At 34.6% G+C, this 17,328-nt stretch overlaps 1 protein-coding gene across 10 annotated transcripts; it reads left to right on the forward strand.

The window, feature by feature from the left end:
• Positions 1–4,194: 4,194 nt before the first annotated feature.
• LOC100182934 (sodium-coupled monocarboxylate transporter 2-like) lies at positions 4,195–16,627 on the forward strand. 10 transcript variants are annotated; one of them, XM_018817007.2, is made up of 15 exons: positions 4,217–4,365; positions 4,648–4,736; positions 5,721–5,875; positions 6,380–6,483; positions 8,456–8,644; positions 8,877–8,942; positions 9,399–9,518; positions 10,640–10,794; positions 11,045–11,185; positions 11,599–11,817; positions 12,024–12,136; positions 12,559–12,716; positions 13,652–13,887; positions 14,200–14,303; positions 15,466–16,627. In XM_018817007.2, exons 4-15 carry the CDS (start codon positions 6,475–6,477, stop codon positions 15,690–15,692), a joined length of 1,737 nt encoding a protein of 578 aa, XP_018672552.1. In that variant the 5' UTR covers positions 4,217–4,365; positions 4,648–4,736; positions 5,721–5,875; positions 6,380–6,474; the 3' UTR covers positions 15,693–16,627. The 10 variants fall into 10 exon arrangements, with proteins under 10 accessions (XP_009861285.1, XP_018672552.1, XP_018672551.1 ...); XM_009862983.3 differs by lacking the exon at positions 5,721–5,875 and having other exon boundaries at positions 4,195–4,365; positions 4,645–4,736; XM_018817006.2 differs by lacking the exon at positions 5,721–5,875.
• Positions 16,628–17,328: the final 701 nt, after the last annotated feature.

The following is a 17,328-nucleotide window of genomic DNA, read 5'->3' on the forward strand; positions in this document are numbered from 1 at the left end:
GTTACGATTAGTCGGCTGACTAAATTTTTGTGCATAACTAATTATAGAGGTTACTTGGTCAAAAACGGCAGACTAAAATTTCGTGCGACTAAAAAATCAGATGAATTGAGGTGGCGACAAGTTTAGTCGATGGCCGAAAATGTCACCCATATTTTGCAAAATGGTAGCTTAATTTTTTTTATGAATTTTAGTAAATAACTGGTAATATGCCGCAGGTTCGATTGGACAACGAAAGGGAAGGTTTTCCGATCACTGCTGTTCGGGAAATCAAAATTCTTCGTCAGTTACAACATCGGAACATTGTTTGTTTAAAAGATGTTTTGACTGACAAGTCAGATGCAACTGACTTCAGGAAGGAAAAAGGTAAAAAACAATATTTTTCTTAAAGGGCCTAAACACACCCCACGTCACTTTTATTTTTTATGGTAAATTCATAAAGCGACCGTTTTATTGATTCCAAAAATACTTTGCTTATTAAAATTGGTCCAGTATAGGCGGAGATATTCGTCCTCAAACAGTGATCTCTAGCGCTATCTTTTTTTTACTACGAGCTCCGTGATTGTGACATAGGAACGTACTAGTCACGTGACTGATTCATTCGTAAAAGCGAAACTGCGTTTTTTGTGCTTTTTTGCGTTTTTTTTGTTCTCTCGTTTTTCGCTGAAAACACTGCCTCTCGCCTTTCTCTGCTAATGAGAGCGGCCACGCTTCAACAATTTTGTGACGTGTTTGTCACGTGGGTAGTACACTTCTCAATTTTTTCGCCACGCAACTTTCAAATCAGTTTTTTGAATTTCACGGTGTTTGAGCTGGAATATCTTTGGTTATACAGAACCGATTAAAACAAGTAAGGTGTCGTTGGAATTAGAAAAACACACTCTATCGATTAAAGCGAAGTACATTTGGGGTGTGTTTAGGCCCTTTAAATATGTTAGCGCTACGTAATGCCTAAAAAATGAAACTTTAATTTCTTCAAAAAATGCGGACTTGGGTTCAGAATACAGACAAGTATGGGTCAAATATCTCAAATCATATGAATATTAAATTTTCTAAAAATGTTCGCGAAAATATAACTTACGCACACTTCTATGTAGGTTACTAACATATCATTCCCATTAAAAATTATTTATTTTATTTATTTTTATTTATGAATATTAATATTCGTCATAAAAACCTATTTATAGAATTTTCGCACGAATTAGCTTCGAATATGTTATAGCGCTACGGCTACGCAATACCTAAAAAATGAAACATCAATTTCTTCAAAAAAATGCGGGCTTGGGTTCAGAATACGAAAAAGTATGGTCATATCTTCAATCCCTTATTGTTCATATATTTTATTTGTACGAACGCAAAAATTATACACATTATAAAAAATAATACAAGAGATCAAAGTTCTAATGCGTGAGCACGTTAATTAAACAAAAAAAAGAAATATTTTAAAAATATATTCGAAATTGAGTCATTTGCACTTGGTGATAATTCATGAGAAGGGGCTTGTGCCAAAAATAGAGTAGTAATACCCATTTCGTAGCAAAAATAAAAACTTTATTAATAGTTATAGTCGATTTTCTGTTAATACAAGTTCATATACATTTGTAGGATACAATATTTATTCATTGATGTTGGAACATTAATCATTGTCGTTCAAACAATACCAATTGTTATGCAATATTATATAATGTATAGGTAACATGTTAAAAACTATAGCAATAGGGCAGGAAAAAGAATGTTTCGACCTAATTTTCAAAGCGTACAGTATTATTTCGTGTTATTTACGTATAATCCTATTTATAAATACATTTAATAATCAAAATTAACAATGATTTTAAACTGTCCCATCTTATCCTGTGTGTTTACGAATTTGTAAAATTTCACTTGTTGTGCGGATAGTTAAATAACTCCTCGTGTGTTTTATTATATTTTATTAAATTGGTGTCAAATAATAAAGGAATGATAGTACTAATTCGTGGTATTAACCAAAAACCGTCATCTATTTTGATTTTGGAAATATTTGGCAACATGTGCTTAAGTGTTCTATCTTCTCCCATTGTAGCCTACTATATCGAATACAGTCGATTAATCAATGGTAAGTACGAGTTAGCGCTTTAAACAAACAGAAATGTAATCATTAATTACTCGCTAATTTGGCGATCATATGCAGTAAGCGTTTTTAAAACTTTGCTTAGTTCAAAATACTTTAAAAGTACAATCATTTAAATAAAGTTTTAGGTGCGTTTTGAGTTTGGTGCATTTGATCAAACAGTAAAGTAATCGTTAATCAATCGCTAATTATGCGGTTTCAATTCTGAAAATTTAATCTAAAAATTTTAAATATTTAGACACCCGTTGTTGGTATATATTGTTTGTGAGCTGATTGCAGGTGAGCCGCAGTTGACTTCGTGCGCTCGTGGGTGTCTAAAGCTACGTCCTAGTCTAGGTTATCTAGGAGTTGTCGTTTGCCGTTTCCTAGTCTGGATTATCTAGGGTTTTGGCTGGCAAGAAATCACACGGTTCTGTACCCTCAGTTACAGTAACTATGTTTATTTGTTCATATGCTTCGTATCGTTATACCGTTCTGTCTCTCGTTGTTATCTCGTTTCTCTTTTTTCTCTTTTCTTATATGGCGATTACACAACAGTATATATAGCAGGGAATTAGTTTGAAGGGAAAACGAATTTCGGGTGTCAGACGAACCGGCGTGATAAATGGCGATAACGAGGTTATGATGCATAGGACACAATGGGAGTGTGGGGGGCGGCTAATGTTGAAGTTGTGGGTTCGCGCTCCGCAGCCTCGCGACGACGCTGTTCCATCCTGCCCCGACGCACACGCTATCCGACTCCGCAACGCATTGCACACCGATGTATGACACGGGTACGGCACGGCTCAGTTTATTACGCGGTGAAAGTGCGACATCGAGCTTAGAGACAAAGTGAGAACAGCAGGGTATTGCAAGCCCCGTACTGCCTGACAGTACAGGAAAGTGAAGGTTTATATAACGAAAAACACGTGTAGCAAAACAATAAAACGCGTCATTGGCATGTGGCAATTGCCTCGCCTGGCATACACACAACTGGGTAATGGTTTTATTATCACGATTAGAATGACGGGAAAGTAGATGTTACGAAAGCAGCGAAACTGCATTCTATTCCTGTCATGCTTTTGTTTTCGCTATACAACGTTGCTTTATATTCAATCTTTATGTATTAGTGTTAAATTTAGCTATCTTTATATCATTAAATCTGTGCTAGAGCACAATCAACCGCTACAGGAGCATCGGCGCTAACTCGGTTAACTGCAGGTTGTATCCGCTGCGTTATTGGAAGGTTAGCGCGAGACGTCAAACATCTGTGTCAATATTGGGGACAAAAGAATTCGTGTGACGTAATATTGCGACGGGCCGCTACAAATATATATTATGATTTGATTTCAATCAAGAGAATAAAGAATAAATGCTAAAATTAAAAACTGAGGTAAGTGCGGAAATAAGTCGTCCAAAAAACAACAACAACAACAACAAGAACAACACATGACCGAACATACCACGACTTTTCAAACGTTTTTAGAACCTTCTGGCAACCGGAAAAAAACGTATTTAGTACGTATTTTTGTTTGCTAGGTAGCGTTTAAAAAACTATGCTTAGTTCAAAATACTTTATAAGAGTACAATCATTTAATTAAAGTTTAAGGTGCATTTTAAGTTTTGCGCATTTGATCAAACAGTAAAGTAACCGTTAATTGATTGCTAATTAGGCGATTTCAATTCTGAAAATTTAGTCTAAAAATTCTAAATACATATTATGATTTGATTTTAACCAAGAGATTAAAGAATAAATGCTAGAAATAAAAATTGAGGTAAGTGCGGAAAAAAGTCGTCCAAAAAACAACAACAAGAACAACTGTTCGACGAAAAAGGGTCTATATGACCACTAACGTGCTCATTAATGAGCAGTAAATACGTGCATTCAAATGTGATGTTTTGAATTTAAATAGATCTTCGACTGTCGCATCATTTACTTTATCCTATCCGTACGTGAGTACCTGAGAAACATCGAGAATTTAATTTATTTGTTTTAATTAATACAAAAGGTTTTTTGTTCTTCAAGTCTTTAAGATCGTAAACTTGATTTTGCAATATTTAAAAATTCGATTTTAACGACTATGTAATGAGATCATATAAAATGAGTATAGCTACAACTTAAATACATTTGCTTATTTTTTTGATTTGACAGTAGGCATGTAGTGCATCGGAAAATGTAGAGTTTTAGTGGAAACATGAAAAAACGTCGATTTTATATGGAATGTACATGAATTCTTTGTGGGAGAGATAATATTAATAATATGGAGTCATAAACCCTACAGGTACTTTACAACACTGTTTTACACACATGGCCATAAACCTATTCAAAAAAGGTTACAACCGTATGTTATAGCAATGTTTATTACAGTAGTGTGCTTTATAGTAACACAATGCTAACAATTATAAAACAGTTTCATTAAATCTATGTAGTCAGCATTTTATTTGATTCAAATTTTGCAACAATTGCAAATTGAAGTAAAAATTGCATTTTTACTGCTGTGCTCTGAAGGATTTCATTATAACAAGATGGTTTTAAACCTTGCTCCTATCATATCTTTAAGCAGGTGAGAATTTGAATACGGAAACACTACATTTTATAGATATACATGAAAAGAATGTGACAAGTAAAGAATACCAAAACTATAAGTGTGAGGTAAATTTCACAAAATTTTGCTACCTTTATATAGGGATGCACATTACAGAATTTCGAATCCGAGAGATTCGAATCCTTTTGTATTCGAATCTAATTACGGGATTCGGTATTCTGTTTAATGACGTTATCACACGTAATCTCATATACTATATAAACAATCTTTGAAACTTATTAATTTTGAAAAAAAATGTTTTTGTGTTTGTGGGACTTTCGAGGGTAAACGTTTCGTAACGTCTTTTCATACCCTGTTATACGTTTCATGACGCAAAAACTACCCAATAGTACAATTTTTGATCATTTTACAGCTCATGTTCCAACAAGGCGGGTATGAAAGGGTCAATAAACTGACTTTTGTGGGTAAAATTGTTTTTTTCTATAAATATAAAAAGATTCGAAATTCTAGATTCGGAATTCTAGATTCGAAATAAAGTATTCTAGGATATCCTAGAATACCTAATTATTCTGTAATGTGCATCCCTACCTTTATATAATACATAACAAAGCAAATGTCACAGACCAACTTTAGCCAAATTGCATAATTTCACTTTGGCCCAAAATAACCCACATTTCCCATGACTTAAAACTGTCTAATTGTCTTGTGCCAATTTATCATGATATAGCAAAAATTTGATACCTAAAAACTTACAAAGTTCATAAGTCCTTCATAGCAGTTTTTACAGTTATATAACTGTGTGCTTCTCCTTTAGGCGCCTTTGATGTAAGTTTTTTATGTTCTTGGCCATAAAATTTTGCGTTGTAATTTATATCGACGCGTGGTAATGCTTTAAGTTATTATGAGTTTAACGCCCTGGGATAAGTAACATGGTGGATCAAGTGCATTTCGGTGTTGGGGACATTCTCGTGTTTATAGGTGCGCAGAAATAATTTGGGTATATTTTGTACATTTTGGTATACGCCGTCATAGGCGCCTAGATTTTAAAATACGCGAGGTGGTGGTGCTATTTTATAACTGTGACTCTGTAGGGCAAAAACGAGAAACATTAAATACGCGCTTCCTTTGCGATCACTGCCGCGTGCGCGGTTGGACCAGTTTGAGAATTGAGCTTTGATTGCGCAACACGTTTACCAGTTGCATTATAACTTCGATTCTTAGGAAGATGAACAAATTGTCTGTTACGGTAAGGTAGCACTTCAAACATAGATTATTGAGCACGTTAGTGGTCATATAGATCCTTTTTCGTCGAACAATTGTTCTTGTTGTTGTTGTTGTTTTTTGGACCACTTTTTTCCGCACTTACCTCAATTTTCAATTCTAGCATTTATTCTTTATTCTCTTGATTGAAATCAAATCATAATACATATTTATAATTTTTAGACTGAATTTTCAGATTTAAAACCGCACGATGAGCGATTAATTAACGATTACTTTCCTCATGCACATTTACATAGCGGAAACACTGTCTGGAGTTTGGCGGGGAACGACGGCACGTATTATGTAAGATAAGAAATCCACACAACGATTCACGACTGAATCAAACTATTAGCATTTAAGTGGGGACGCATTAAATGCACTACTCTTATACCGTATTATCATTAATCGTAATTGAAACATTATTTTTAATTCAACATCCTATGATTAATATATATATATTAGTAATATCTTTGTTGTATTATTTCCACAGCTTCTTTGGTTCTATCATTGTTCGTTGGAGTTTATTATGCATTCAAGGACAGAAGAAGAGACACTGTTGATAATTATTATTATGGTAGTCGGAAAATGTCAGCGGTAAGAATAAGATACTGAATTATTTTGCTGAACAATTAGGTCGGTTTTTTAAATGTTTTTGGGTCAAATCATCATAAAACATAAATGTTACAATTTGGGTTTAAATAAAAATATACACCTAATAAATTTTGTATTCTTTTGTGAAAAAAAAGTTTGGTTTGGTAAAAAAAAAACCGTTTAAAAAGTGCCAAAAAAAATCGCCTTTTGTTCTGTCACTTGCGGGCATTATGACATAAATTACGTTTCGATCTGTTCTAATCGATCAGCTGATTTGGGCTTTGCTAGCAGGAATGGAAATGAATATATGTTTGCAGCAAAACACAGTACCATCACATAGCGTTTTCTGTTTGTTTTAAATTAAGAAGTATGCATAGGTATTGCCTTGGCTTGGTTTTATGTTGAAATTAATGTTTTTTAAAAATGTTTGTAGGTGCATTGCACTATTTAAAGTTGTTAGTTTACAAAAATTTACAATTATGTAAAAGTGTGGGATGTAGAAGTATTTTGTTTGATGAAGTGACATTAGTGAAGATCCTAGTCCATTAGCAATAGGTATTGAGCCTTTCCAGTTTTAATCTGTACTTCCAGTAAGTGTTGGAAGTGGACAGGCCAATTGTATCTACCATGGAAAATGACTGAAGCTAAGCAAATCAAAAATGCAAATTGGTGGATTGATTTTTGACTAAGAATATATTTTGCATTCATTAAAAAAAGTTACATGTAATAAGTCAGTTGGTTATAGTTCTGCACTGTCGTTTATACTGAATTTGCTGAAATTTGTGTAAACACATATGTGTTGCAAATATGATATTCTTGAGACAAACCACAGCATGGAATCCAAATTTACACAAATCACACTAGTATAGTATTTGTTATTTTCCCCTGATATCGAAAAGTTCAACAACATTTCCAAGAATATTTCATTATTCAGTTTTAAATGGTCTTGTTTCATACAAAATGTGATTCATACTAGAGTTATGTTGTTTTAAATTAAGTAAATTTAACATTACTATAAATACACATTTAAGTATTGGATTGCTTCCATTGTGAATAAAGAACGCTTTTACCAGATGATGAATCTCTTACTTCTAAGTATTTCTGTGGTCTTCAAATAAATGCTGCTTATTTGATCGGAACAAGTTGTTTGCATATCCTTTTGAGAACAAATTATAGTATGCCCCACTCTTCCTTTGGAAAATAGAAACACACATATGTATATACTTATCACTTTACAGTCACTTTTGTCTTGCTACTTGAAACACAGCCCCAATCAGGCATGGTTACTCAGCTTATGGTAAACTCCCATATAGTAACTTTAAATACAGATATGAATGTAACTTACTTTATCCTCGTGTGGCCGGAAAACGTCAATCGTTATAACACGGGTACCTCATGCCAGCTTAAGAGTTACCATGTATGTTACTACGCGGGTATTTATTTTGTTTTGATTTTTTCATTTTTGTCATGTATGGCTGATAATTGTGGACACATATGGGGAAATAACGAAAAGAATTTAAAATTTGAACTTCGGAAAACATGAAAGCTAATTCTTGAGAGGCTATTTTTGTGTATTTATAACTTCCAAACAGTTGCTAAAGCCATTTAAGATATTGTAATAGTTTTAAAAACGTTTTGATGTTTTGTTTAAAAGCAAGAAAAAAAAAACTTAACTCATGGCCAAATAACTTATTGTGCAATGTCTTACAAAATACAGAGCAGCTTTTTAGCTAAACTTTGCAGTTAGGGTTGCTTGTATGAGATATAGTGTTGGACAAATTCAATCATTGGCAGTGCAAAACCAATTTATATAATTACGTTTTGTGGCCTTGTAACCTTTGCATTTAAATAACTTGTGCTAAATAGTTTTTTTGACCTGTTTAAATTTTGTTTTTATTTAGTGGAGGGCTTCCCTCCAACTGTACACCACTGTTAAGTTTCCACTTTTCCATTAATTTAATTTTATATTTCACAGGTCCCTCTTGGTCTCTCCATCTCAGTCACATTTATTTCAGCACTCACTGTCATAGGGCTGCCTACAGAGACTTACATATTTGGTTTTGTCACAATATGGCATTGTATCACTCTTGTAATCCCTACTGTGATTGCATGTTTGTATTACATTCCACTCATTCATAGACTGAAGCTTGCCACCATGTATGAGGTAAGCCAAAGCCTATGTTTTTACCTTGGATAATGGCCACTTCTTGCCAACATCCTATATGTCTAGTATATACATTTTAAATAGAATATTAGAGAGACCTCAAATCTACCATAGCATTTTAACTAATGTCATAAACTGTAACTGCACATAACCTATAACAAGTCACTTTGCATTTCAAATAAAAGTCTTATCAATTTTTAAACATTATTTAACTAATTGTCTTTATTTCAAGTATCTTGAAATTCGTTTCCATAGAAACAGCAGAGTTCTAAGTTCTGGAATAGAAATCTTAAGCATGGTAGGTATTATAAAAGTTCATCAAGATATTATTTCTATCGTTTATTTCTGAAGGCCATTGTTAGGCGTTCACATTAATATTAAACAATAATATTAACTTGTATTTGTTTCTTTGACTCTTTTTGATTATGGTAGCGAAAAATTAGAGATATTTTGTGTTCAAAATGCACCTTGTTTAATCCTTATTGTTGCTACCATGGTGGGTGCTGTGATGACACAACATAAGATGCTCCAGCATAATGTTTGGGTTGTAACATGGCTGTGGCATGTATCACAATGAAATTTGTAAAAATAGTGTAAATTTTTAAAAGACAAACACAAGGATTTGGAGAAGGTAAGCTATGTTGAAAGTTTTTAAGTCACTTCGCCATGCAGGAATATAGTCTTTGCAACTTGCCTAATTGGAAAATTTTTTGTTGATTGTATTTTTATATTAAAATCTCACCTTTTTTCTCAGATACTGTACATGGGAACTACAGTCTACATTCCATCTCTTGCACTTAGTGCTGTTACTTCACTTGGTACTAATACAGCCATTTTGCTCACCAGCGGAATCTGCACAATTTACACTGTTTGTGTGAGTACCAAGCTGTTACAAGACTGATGATTTTATGCAATATATATATCCATTGGGCATAGAATACAGTTCTTTGAACTTGATATTTTTGTTGCAATTTTCTTAGCACTTGCTTTTGTTACAATTACTTTCATTTTTGCTAATATTTTAGTACTGATGATCTTACAGTTTTGTTACTTTTACCATGTCTGAATAAGTTACAAGTGGGGATGCACATTACCGAATTTTGAATATATTAACGGGATTCGGTATTCTGTTTAATGATATCATTATACCTCCTCTTTGGAACTTGGAAGTATATTGTAAACACTTTTATAAAAATATTGCTTTTGAAAAAAATTAGCTTTGTAATTATGGTAAATTCAGCAGAAAACGTTTTTTTTGTCTAGCGGTTGAAATACGCTTTGCATTACCTGTTTTCACCTATGAATTAACACGGCTATACTTAAAGTGGCAATAAACTGATTTATGAAGATAAAATTAATATTCTCCTATAATTTAAAAAAGATCTGAAATTCTAGACTCTGAATTCTAGATTCGTTTATCCTAGGCCTTAGAACACCTAATTATTCTGTAAAGTGCATCTCTAGTTACAAGAGAGGTTGTAAAAAGCAGGCACAGTTACTACTTTATATTAGTTGAGCTTGGTTTTACCTTGTAGTTAAATCTGGGGTAACATATGTAATGTAACTTACTTAATTTTTGCGCGGCCAGAAAACAACAATCGTTATAACATGGGTATTCTGTATTCATACACCTCGTGCCAGCATACGAGTTACCATGTCCATGTATGTTAATTTGTTGGAGATTTTTTCATTTATTTATATGTACGGCTAATAATTTGGACAACCCATTAGTGACCACTGGGTTGGAACAATTGCAGTTAAGTGTTTTGCTCAAGGACACACACGTGACACGTCCACAATGGTAGCAGCGACGAGGCTGCAACTCATTACCTCTGGGTTACAGGCAGGCGCCTGTGAATGACAATGCTAAAATGCAGTTGTACTTGCCAAACATAAGGAACCCCCTTGATTATTTTAGCGAATGCAATATATGTTTGTATTTTGACTACCAGTCTACCACCACTCTTGGCAATCCAACATTATACCTACACACAGGGTGGATTGAAGGCTGTAGTATGGACAGATGCCTTCCAAAGTGGAATAATGTTTGTTGGAACATTGGCAGCTCTAATACAAGGAGCATTGGTGGTTGGCGGGTTTGGAAATGTGTGGACAGCCATGGAAAGAAGTGGTAGATTCAATGTGTTTACGTGAGTTTTTAAATGACTGTATCTTGTATTTTTGTTCACATGTCTGGCGCCAGACCAGTGCGGTTTGCGTTAAGGTTACCCGCTTGATCATTGTGGGCAAAACATTTAACGGGAATAGCTCTAACTCAGTACTTTGGATTGTCTAATAACTTTAAAATGTCAGACATTACAACAAAATGAAAATTTTCCATGAAAATGTACCTATTAAGTACCGGAACAACCCAAAATTATAACCACCTACACTTTCAAGATTTGACCTTGACCCTCGTATTCGACAAACAGCTCTCACCTACCTAACAGGAACAATGACTTCCTTCATTAACATTGCATGCTGTAGTCAACCAATAGCACAGAGATATTTGTCTTGTGAAACGGTGAAGCAAGCAAGAATGTAAGTTGTGAGGATACTTTTTATGGTGTGACTTATACTTTGTTTAGCAGACATAATTAAATTTTGTGTGTAAGTATTCAAAAAAATGCCTATACTGTAGCTTGACAGTAAGCATGCTGCATGTGGTATGCAATTTTACCATATGTGTCTATGGTGTATACTATATACCCTAGCATTTGGGTGAAGGTAAAGCTGTTGGACCAAAAATTTATATTTTAGTATAAGAACCTGCATATTAACAATGAGCATAGGGTCTATAACTTAAATATATACATTATATTTGTGTTGCATATAAAAGTACAACCATCTTATAACTCAACAGTTAACATAAGATCTAAAAATTCAGTCATTTAGAGAGGGAGTGTTTACATGATCATTATAGCAAAGAAGATTTTTTCCTTTATTTTTTACAGAGCTGCTGTTGTTGCTATTATTCCCAAGTTTATTCTAACATCATGTGCCGTTTGCTGTGGTGCTGTGGCATATGCCTACTTTGAACAGTGTGACCCTTTAAAAAATGGAGAAATAGCCAAATATGATCAAATATTACCATATATGGTGCTCAAAATATTTACTGATGTACCTGGTATGGCGGGCTTGTTTGTAGCTGCAGCTTACAGTGGTACATTAAGGTGAGATGGCTGTTAAAATATGTAAATGCCACTGCTAACGCCAAGTCATATATATATGCCGCTGCCAGACATATTTTAATTCTGAAACAGAAAAACACTGTACCCTACTTTGTACCCCTTTCTAATTCTAAGACTTCACTTTACACCACTTATAAAAATTATATACTGAAATATATTTAATATGGTAATAATTAAATATATTTTAGCACCGTCTCATCTGGTATTAACTCACTTTCTGCGATGGTTCTGAGTGATTTTATATTACCAAGAAATCCTAAATTGTCATCTAAGCTACAAATGATCACCAGCAAAGTAACGGGTGAATACTTATATTGGGGTTGAATGAGTTAATAAACATGCAGTAACATTGTTGTAAAATCATGTTTCAGTATCTGTATGTGTAAACCGGTCTTGGTCGCAGATCTCATTACATGCCTGACATAAAATCTCACCTTTATAGAATATAATTTTAGATTTTAAATTGTAAAAATGTATACGTTTGAGTGCTGTAGGGTTTTAACAGGATGTACCATGAAAATCAAAGTTTGTTTGTTCTTAGAAATGCCTTGAATTGGTTGAATTTGCAGTTATTAGAAAAATGTAGTCTAAAGATACTGACAAGTTAAATAAATGTATGTCGAACCGCAAATTCAACCAATCTAAGCAGCTCTAATCTATATAGAAGTCTTCCATTTTCATTGGCCCCTAGAGGTATTTGCCATAAATAAGCTCTATGTCCAGGTGTGGTGCTCGGTTTAATCCTTACAGTCATCTCCTACCTCTGTTCACTTACCAATGGTACCATCATATCACTTGTGTTGACAGTCAGAGGATCATCTGGTGGGCCAATGCTTGGTGTTTTCACACTAGGGTTGTTCTTTCCATGGTGCAATAAATGGGTGGGAATGATTATGGCTTGTTTGCATTGATTTTCAATTTTTAAAAATATGAAAACAATGTTTTGTATTTTTATGTTTGGGTGCTGTCTTTTAGCAAGGCACGTCAAGGTAATTAGGTTTTACACAAAACAATGGCACAAAAGCTATAATACAGGCGTGCCCAACCTTTTTGCAGGAAAATTCCTCTCATAGTCCCGTGTACCATTCTAAAGTGCTGCTCCTGATTTGCTTTTTTTTGCCCTACGGTACCTTTGCGTTGCATATTAAACAAACAGGCTTTGAATATGAATAAACAGGAAAAAATAATCGTCCTCCTATTTAGCGATAAAATGATAGGTCTTGGCTCATTATCTCTCTGCCATGCTACTAACGTTTGTTGCGATCGCCTGTCAAAAGTCGGAAAGGATCAAAATTTTGGGGAATATAGTCAAAAATACTTAGTTTAAGGCACAGAGAGTTACTAGTGTACAAATCATGCAGACCAGGTTAAGGAAATTATTGTAAAATAATCGCCATTGTTCCGATTGTTACGTCATAGTAGTCGTCATCTTGTTTTTTTTGCCTGCTGCCGTATAGGTACACCCTCTTCACATTGTCCGTATTTTTTGTAAAAAGTATTGATAAAATTAATGATTTGGCAATTATAACGCCACAGCAGATATTTTGTATTACACCTGTCACGGTCTACCTGAGATAGGTCCGCAGACTACTGGTAGACCGCGGTCGACGGGTTGGGCACGCCTGCTATAATAGAACTGTGTATGATAACATTGTTTTGTTAATTACATCTACTAACTGTGGTGGACAATTTTTATTAGGTTTACTAACTTTAAATAAAGTATAACATACAAAAATATACTACACAAAATTATTCCCCAATTTTAGTGTTGCACAAAGCCACAAACAGCACAATTAATTTTCCCTATTTTTATCAGGGAGCACTTGTGGGTCAAGCCGTAGGAACTCTGTTCTGCTTCTGGATAGCAATTGGTAGCCTTATACAGGGGAGGGATGTCTATTATGACAGAGTGATGCCTATTTCAACTAATAGTTGTCCTGCCATAAATGCTACCATTATGACATCACCATTGTTAAATGACAGCATCATAGATTGGAATACAACACAATCAACCATTGTATATAATTTAGGGACTCCAGTAGATTCGATTGAGTAAGTTATTTACAATTTGCCCTTGTTTGTGAATGAATCAAAGAAAAAAATTCATTAAATTTCATTTATTTTTTTATTGTTTTGTATTATACACCTCATGCCAGCTTATGGGTTACCTTACCCCCTGTGTATCTGTATAACTTTCTTGCCCAAAGACATGTATGTCCATAATGGTATTAATATTAACCCAAAACTTCTGGATTTAAGGCAGGTTTGCTAACCACTGACAGTGCTTCATAAACTAAAGTATTGAAGTTTGCTGAAGTTCAGTATTTTGTATTTACCAATCCTAAAACCCTTTTCTCTCAACAGGTCAAAATCTTACAACAACCTATATCTCATATCATTCATGTACTATAGTATGATTGGGTTGTTTGTCACTATAATTGTTGGTAATGTGGTTTCACTAATCACAGGTAAAATACTTATACAAGTTATTATGTACCATACAGGGTTGATTGAGCAGGTAACGCTATAATTTAATTTTAAATCAATATGAGGTTTAATTTAAAAAAAAAATCAATTACAAGAATAGACCTTTATTGCCTTCCCATTTAAATGGTAATAATTTGATACTGACGCCGTCACGTCAATCGTCGTGTGGATTCCTTATTTGAATAACACACAGAATCACAGATTCCCAGACAGTATGACCCATGTTTGTGGTAGAGCTTTTAAACAAACAAAACTAATTGTTCGTATGGTTTATGAAAATTATGCTTTGTTTAAAATGTTTGAAAAAGTGCAATCATTCAATTAAAGTTTCAGCTACATTTTAAATTTAGTGATCGAACAGTAAAGTAATCATTAATTAGGTGTTTTTAAATCTGAAAATTGGGTTTCGAATTTATAAATGTATATTATGATTTGACTTCATTCCATAAATGCTGGAATTAAGAATTGAGTAAATGTGGAAAAAAGTCGTCTAAAAAACCACCACAAGAAGAGCTATTCAAAGGAAAAAGGATCTATTTGACCACTTACATGCTTAATTGAATGATTGCACCCTCTAAAATGTTCCTTACTAAGCACAGTACTTTAAACCATTGTGTATACAACCGCCAAATTTGCGAGTAATTATCTTTTAACTTTCTGTTTGTTTAAAAGCGCTAAATTTAAAATGTATTTTAAACTTTAATTAATTGATTTCACTAAATAAAATATTTCTAACTAAGCGTAGTCCTATAGTGTAAACCAATATTTATAAAATCGCCCAATAAATGAGTAAGAGTAAGTAATGATTAGAACGCTTGTGAGTTGTCAACCCCATTTCCAATCATACAGTAGGTTGAAACAGAGGCTATACTGACTATACTGTCCCATTCTTTATCAATTACTCATTCCTCATAGATCATATTTCTACATGAGTTATATTACATGTATAAATGTATTCTACCTACTGCTCTTAAGTTTATTTTTTGATAGAGCTTTGTTGACCAATGTAGTAAATACCAATGTAGTAAATTGGTTAACTAATATTATGCTAATTATTTTAATACGTGATTGCTTATTAATGCTTGCTCTCTTGTTATGTTTTACAAATGGTATGTATCAGCTAAAACTTAAATTTTTAAAAAGGAAAAAACAACACTGAAAAAATGGATCCAAAACTTTTTGTCCCAATACTGGACAACCACTGTTTCCCGGTGAATGTTCGTCGCTTCTTCCGCTTTGGTGTACCACCATTGGGTCTTGAACATGAAGAGAAAATTGGAAAGATGGACATTGATGAAAACTTTCCGTTGAAAGAAACAAAAAATGTGGTTGAAGTTAGGGAATTAATGACACACGTTCAACAACAATAATCATGTTTATTCTATGCGGGTGGGGTCTTTGTCGAGGCTTCAGGTTTATACTATAGTTGGTCTATCCCCGCAACCTGGCAGCTCTTGTACATCAAAATGTGCTGCCAAATATCCGCTCACTTTAGGCAACTATAAAATATTTAATACAAATTAATATTTCATTTATAGCAAATGTACAGATAGAAAAAGAAGTTTAATAATTTTTTATAAAACTAACTCTATTATTAGGTGTATTATACACCGGTGTTTTGGTTATTTTCAATATAAACATTTTAACTTCTTAAATCACTAAAGAATGTAGTAATTTGTGAACCAAAACGTTTTTTTTTTAAAAAAAACTGTCTTAGATATGGACGGTCTTGTTTTTATTAAAACCAACTGCGGCATAGTAAAGTCAGGTCAGGTGGAATAGGCCCTTTACAGGATTGGTCACGTGCTTAGACACCGCGGTATAGTACCGTATTGCACAAAGGGCCTATTGTAGTGGGTGCTGGAACAGATTCAATGGTCATGCCCATTTAAAAGACACACCACTATGGGTTACCACTTTTAAAGTGCATATGACACGGTCAAACAACTTTGCCTAAAATTAAAGGTATGTAACAAACTTGTCACAATCAGAGCTTTTATTATGTCGGGATTCTAGGCTGCGGTTTACAACGTACCGCTCGCTAGCGTGTCCAAAATAAAATGACCGAGAAAACTAAGGTTATTCAGATTCCAGACTATGCAGAACCCGGATGTCCGCTAGATGCAACTGAAAGCGCACACAGACACAACAAAGAATACCTTACAACAACGAATATACGTTACAACAACGAATACGTTACACTACAAGAAATACGTTACACTAAACCCCTCCCTCAAAAAAATGTTTTTCCGACCTCGGAAAGTAGATAAAAGTAAGAAAACAGGAGCATACATAAAAAAAAACACACGGGCATGGTACATCATACACAATTAAGGGAAAAGTATAACGGCATTCAGCCGACCACATAGTCATCGAGGCGTATACTGGAGGTCGCCGAATCCGCCTAAATCGAGACAAGTTTGGTTGTGTCGCGTTTGCGACAATGGACGGCGTTTGTGCTGGCGCTTCGTTCATCGCGTCATGTAACTGTCCAAACTGCGATCCACGTGTCCAATCTGCCGGCATATACTCCGCTTCGTATGGTCGGAGATGATCAACATGTACCACACGCGAGGGGTGGTCGGCCGATTTCTGTACCCGGTAAAGATTGTCTGACATTTTTTGGATCACCAGGAACGGTCCAACCCAGCCTTTTCCTAATTTCTTTTTTCCGTAGGGTGGATAGTAATACTATACCCAGGACCCGGACATAAACGATAGCGGTGCTGCGCTGCGGTCATAATTTCGCTTTTGTCGAACGGCAGCCTAGCGTAAACTCATACGAACTCGTGTGTACCCCTCTTGGAACCGTTGTCGCAGGCGTTCAACATATTCTATCGGGCAGGTAGGTCTTCTTGCCATTGTTGGTAGCCCATATGCTACATCAATGGGAACAGCAATCTCTCGCCCAAACATCAGGTAGTTAGGAGTAAAACCTGTGGACTCATTCTTGGAAGCGCGGTAAGCCATCATGATATATGGCAGATGATCGTCCCAATCATTGTG

The sequence above is a fragment of the Ciona intestinalis genome, unplaced genomic scaffold (assembly GCF_000224145.3).
Source record: "Ciona intestinalis unplaced genomic scaffold, KH HT001090.1, whole genome shotgun sequence".
Lineage (NCBI taxonomy): Eukaryota > Metazoa > Chordata > Ascidiacea > Phlebobranchia > Cionidae > Ciona > Ciona intestinalis.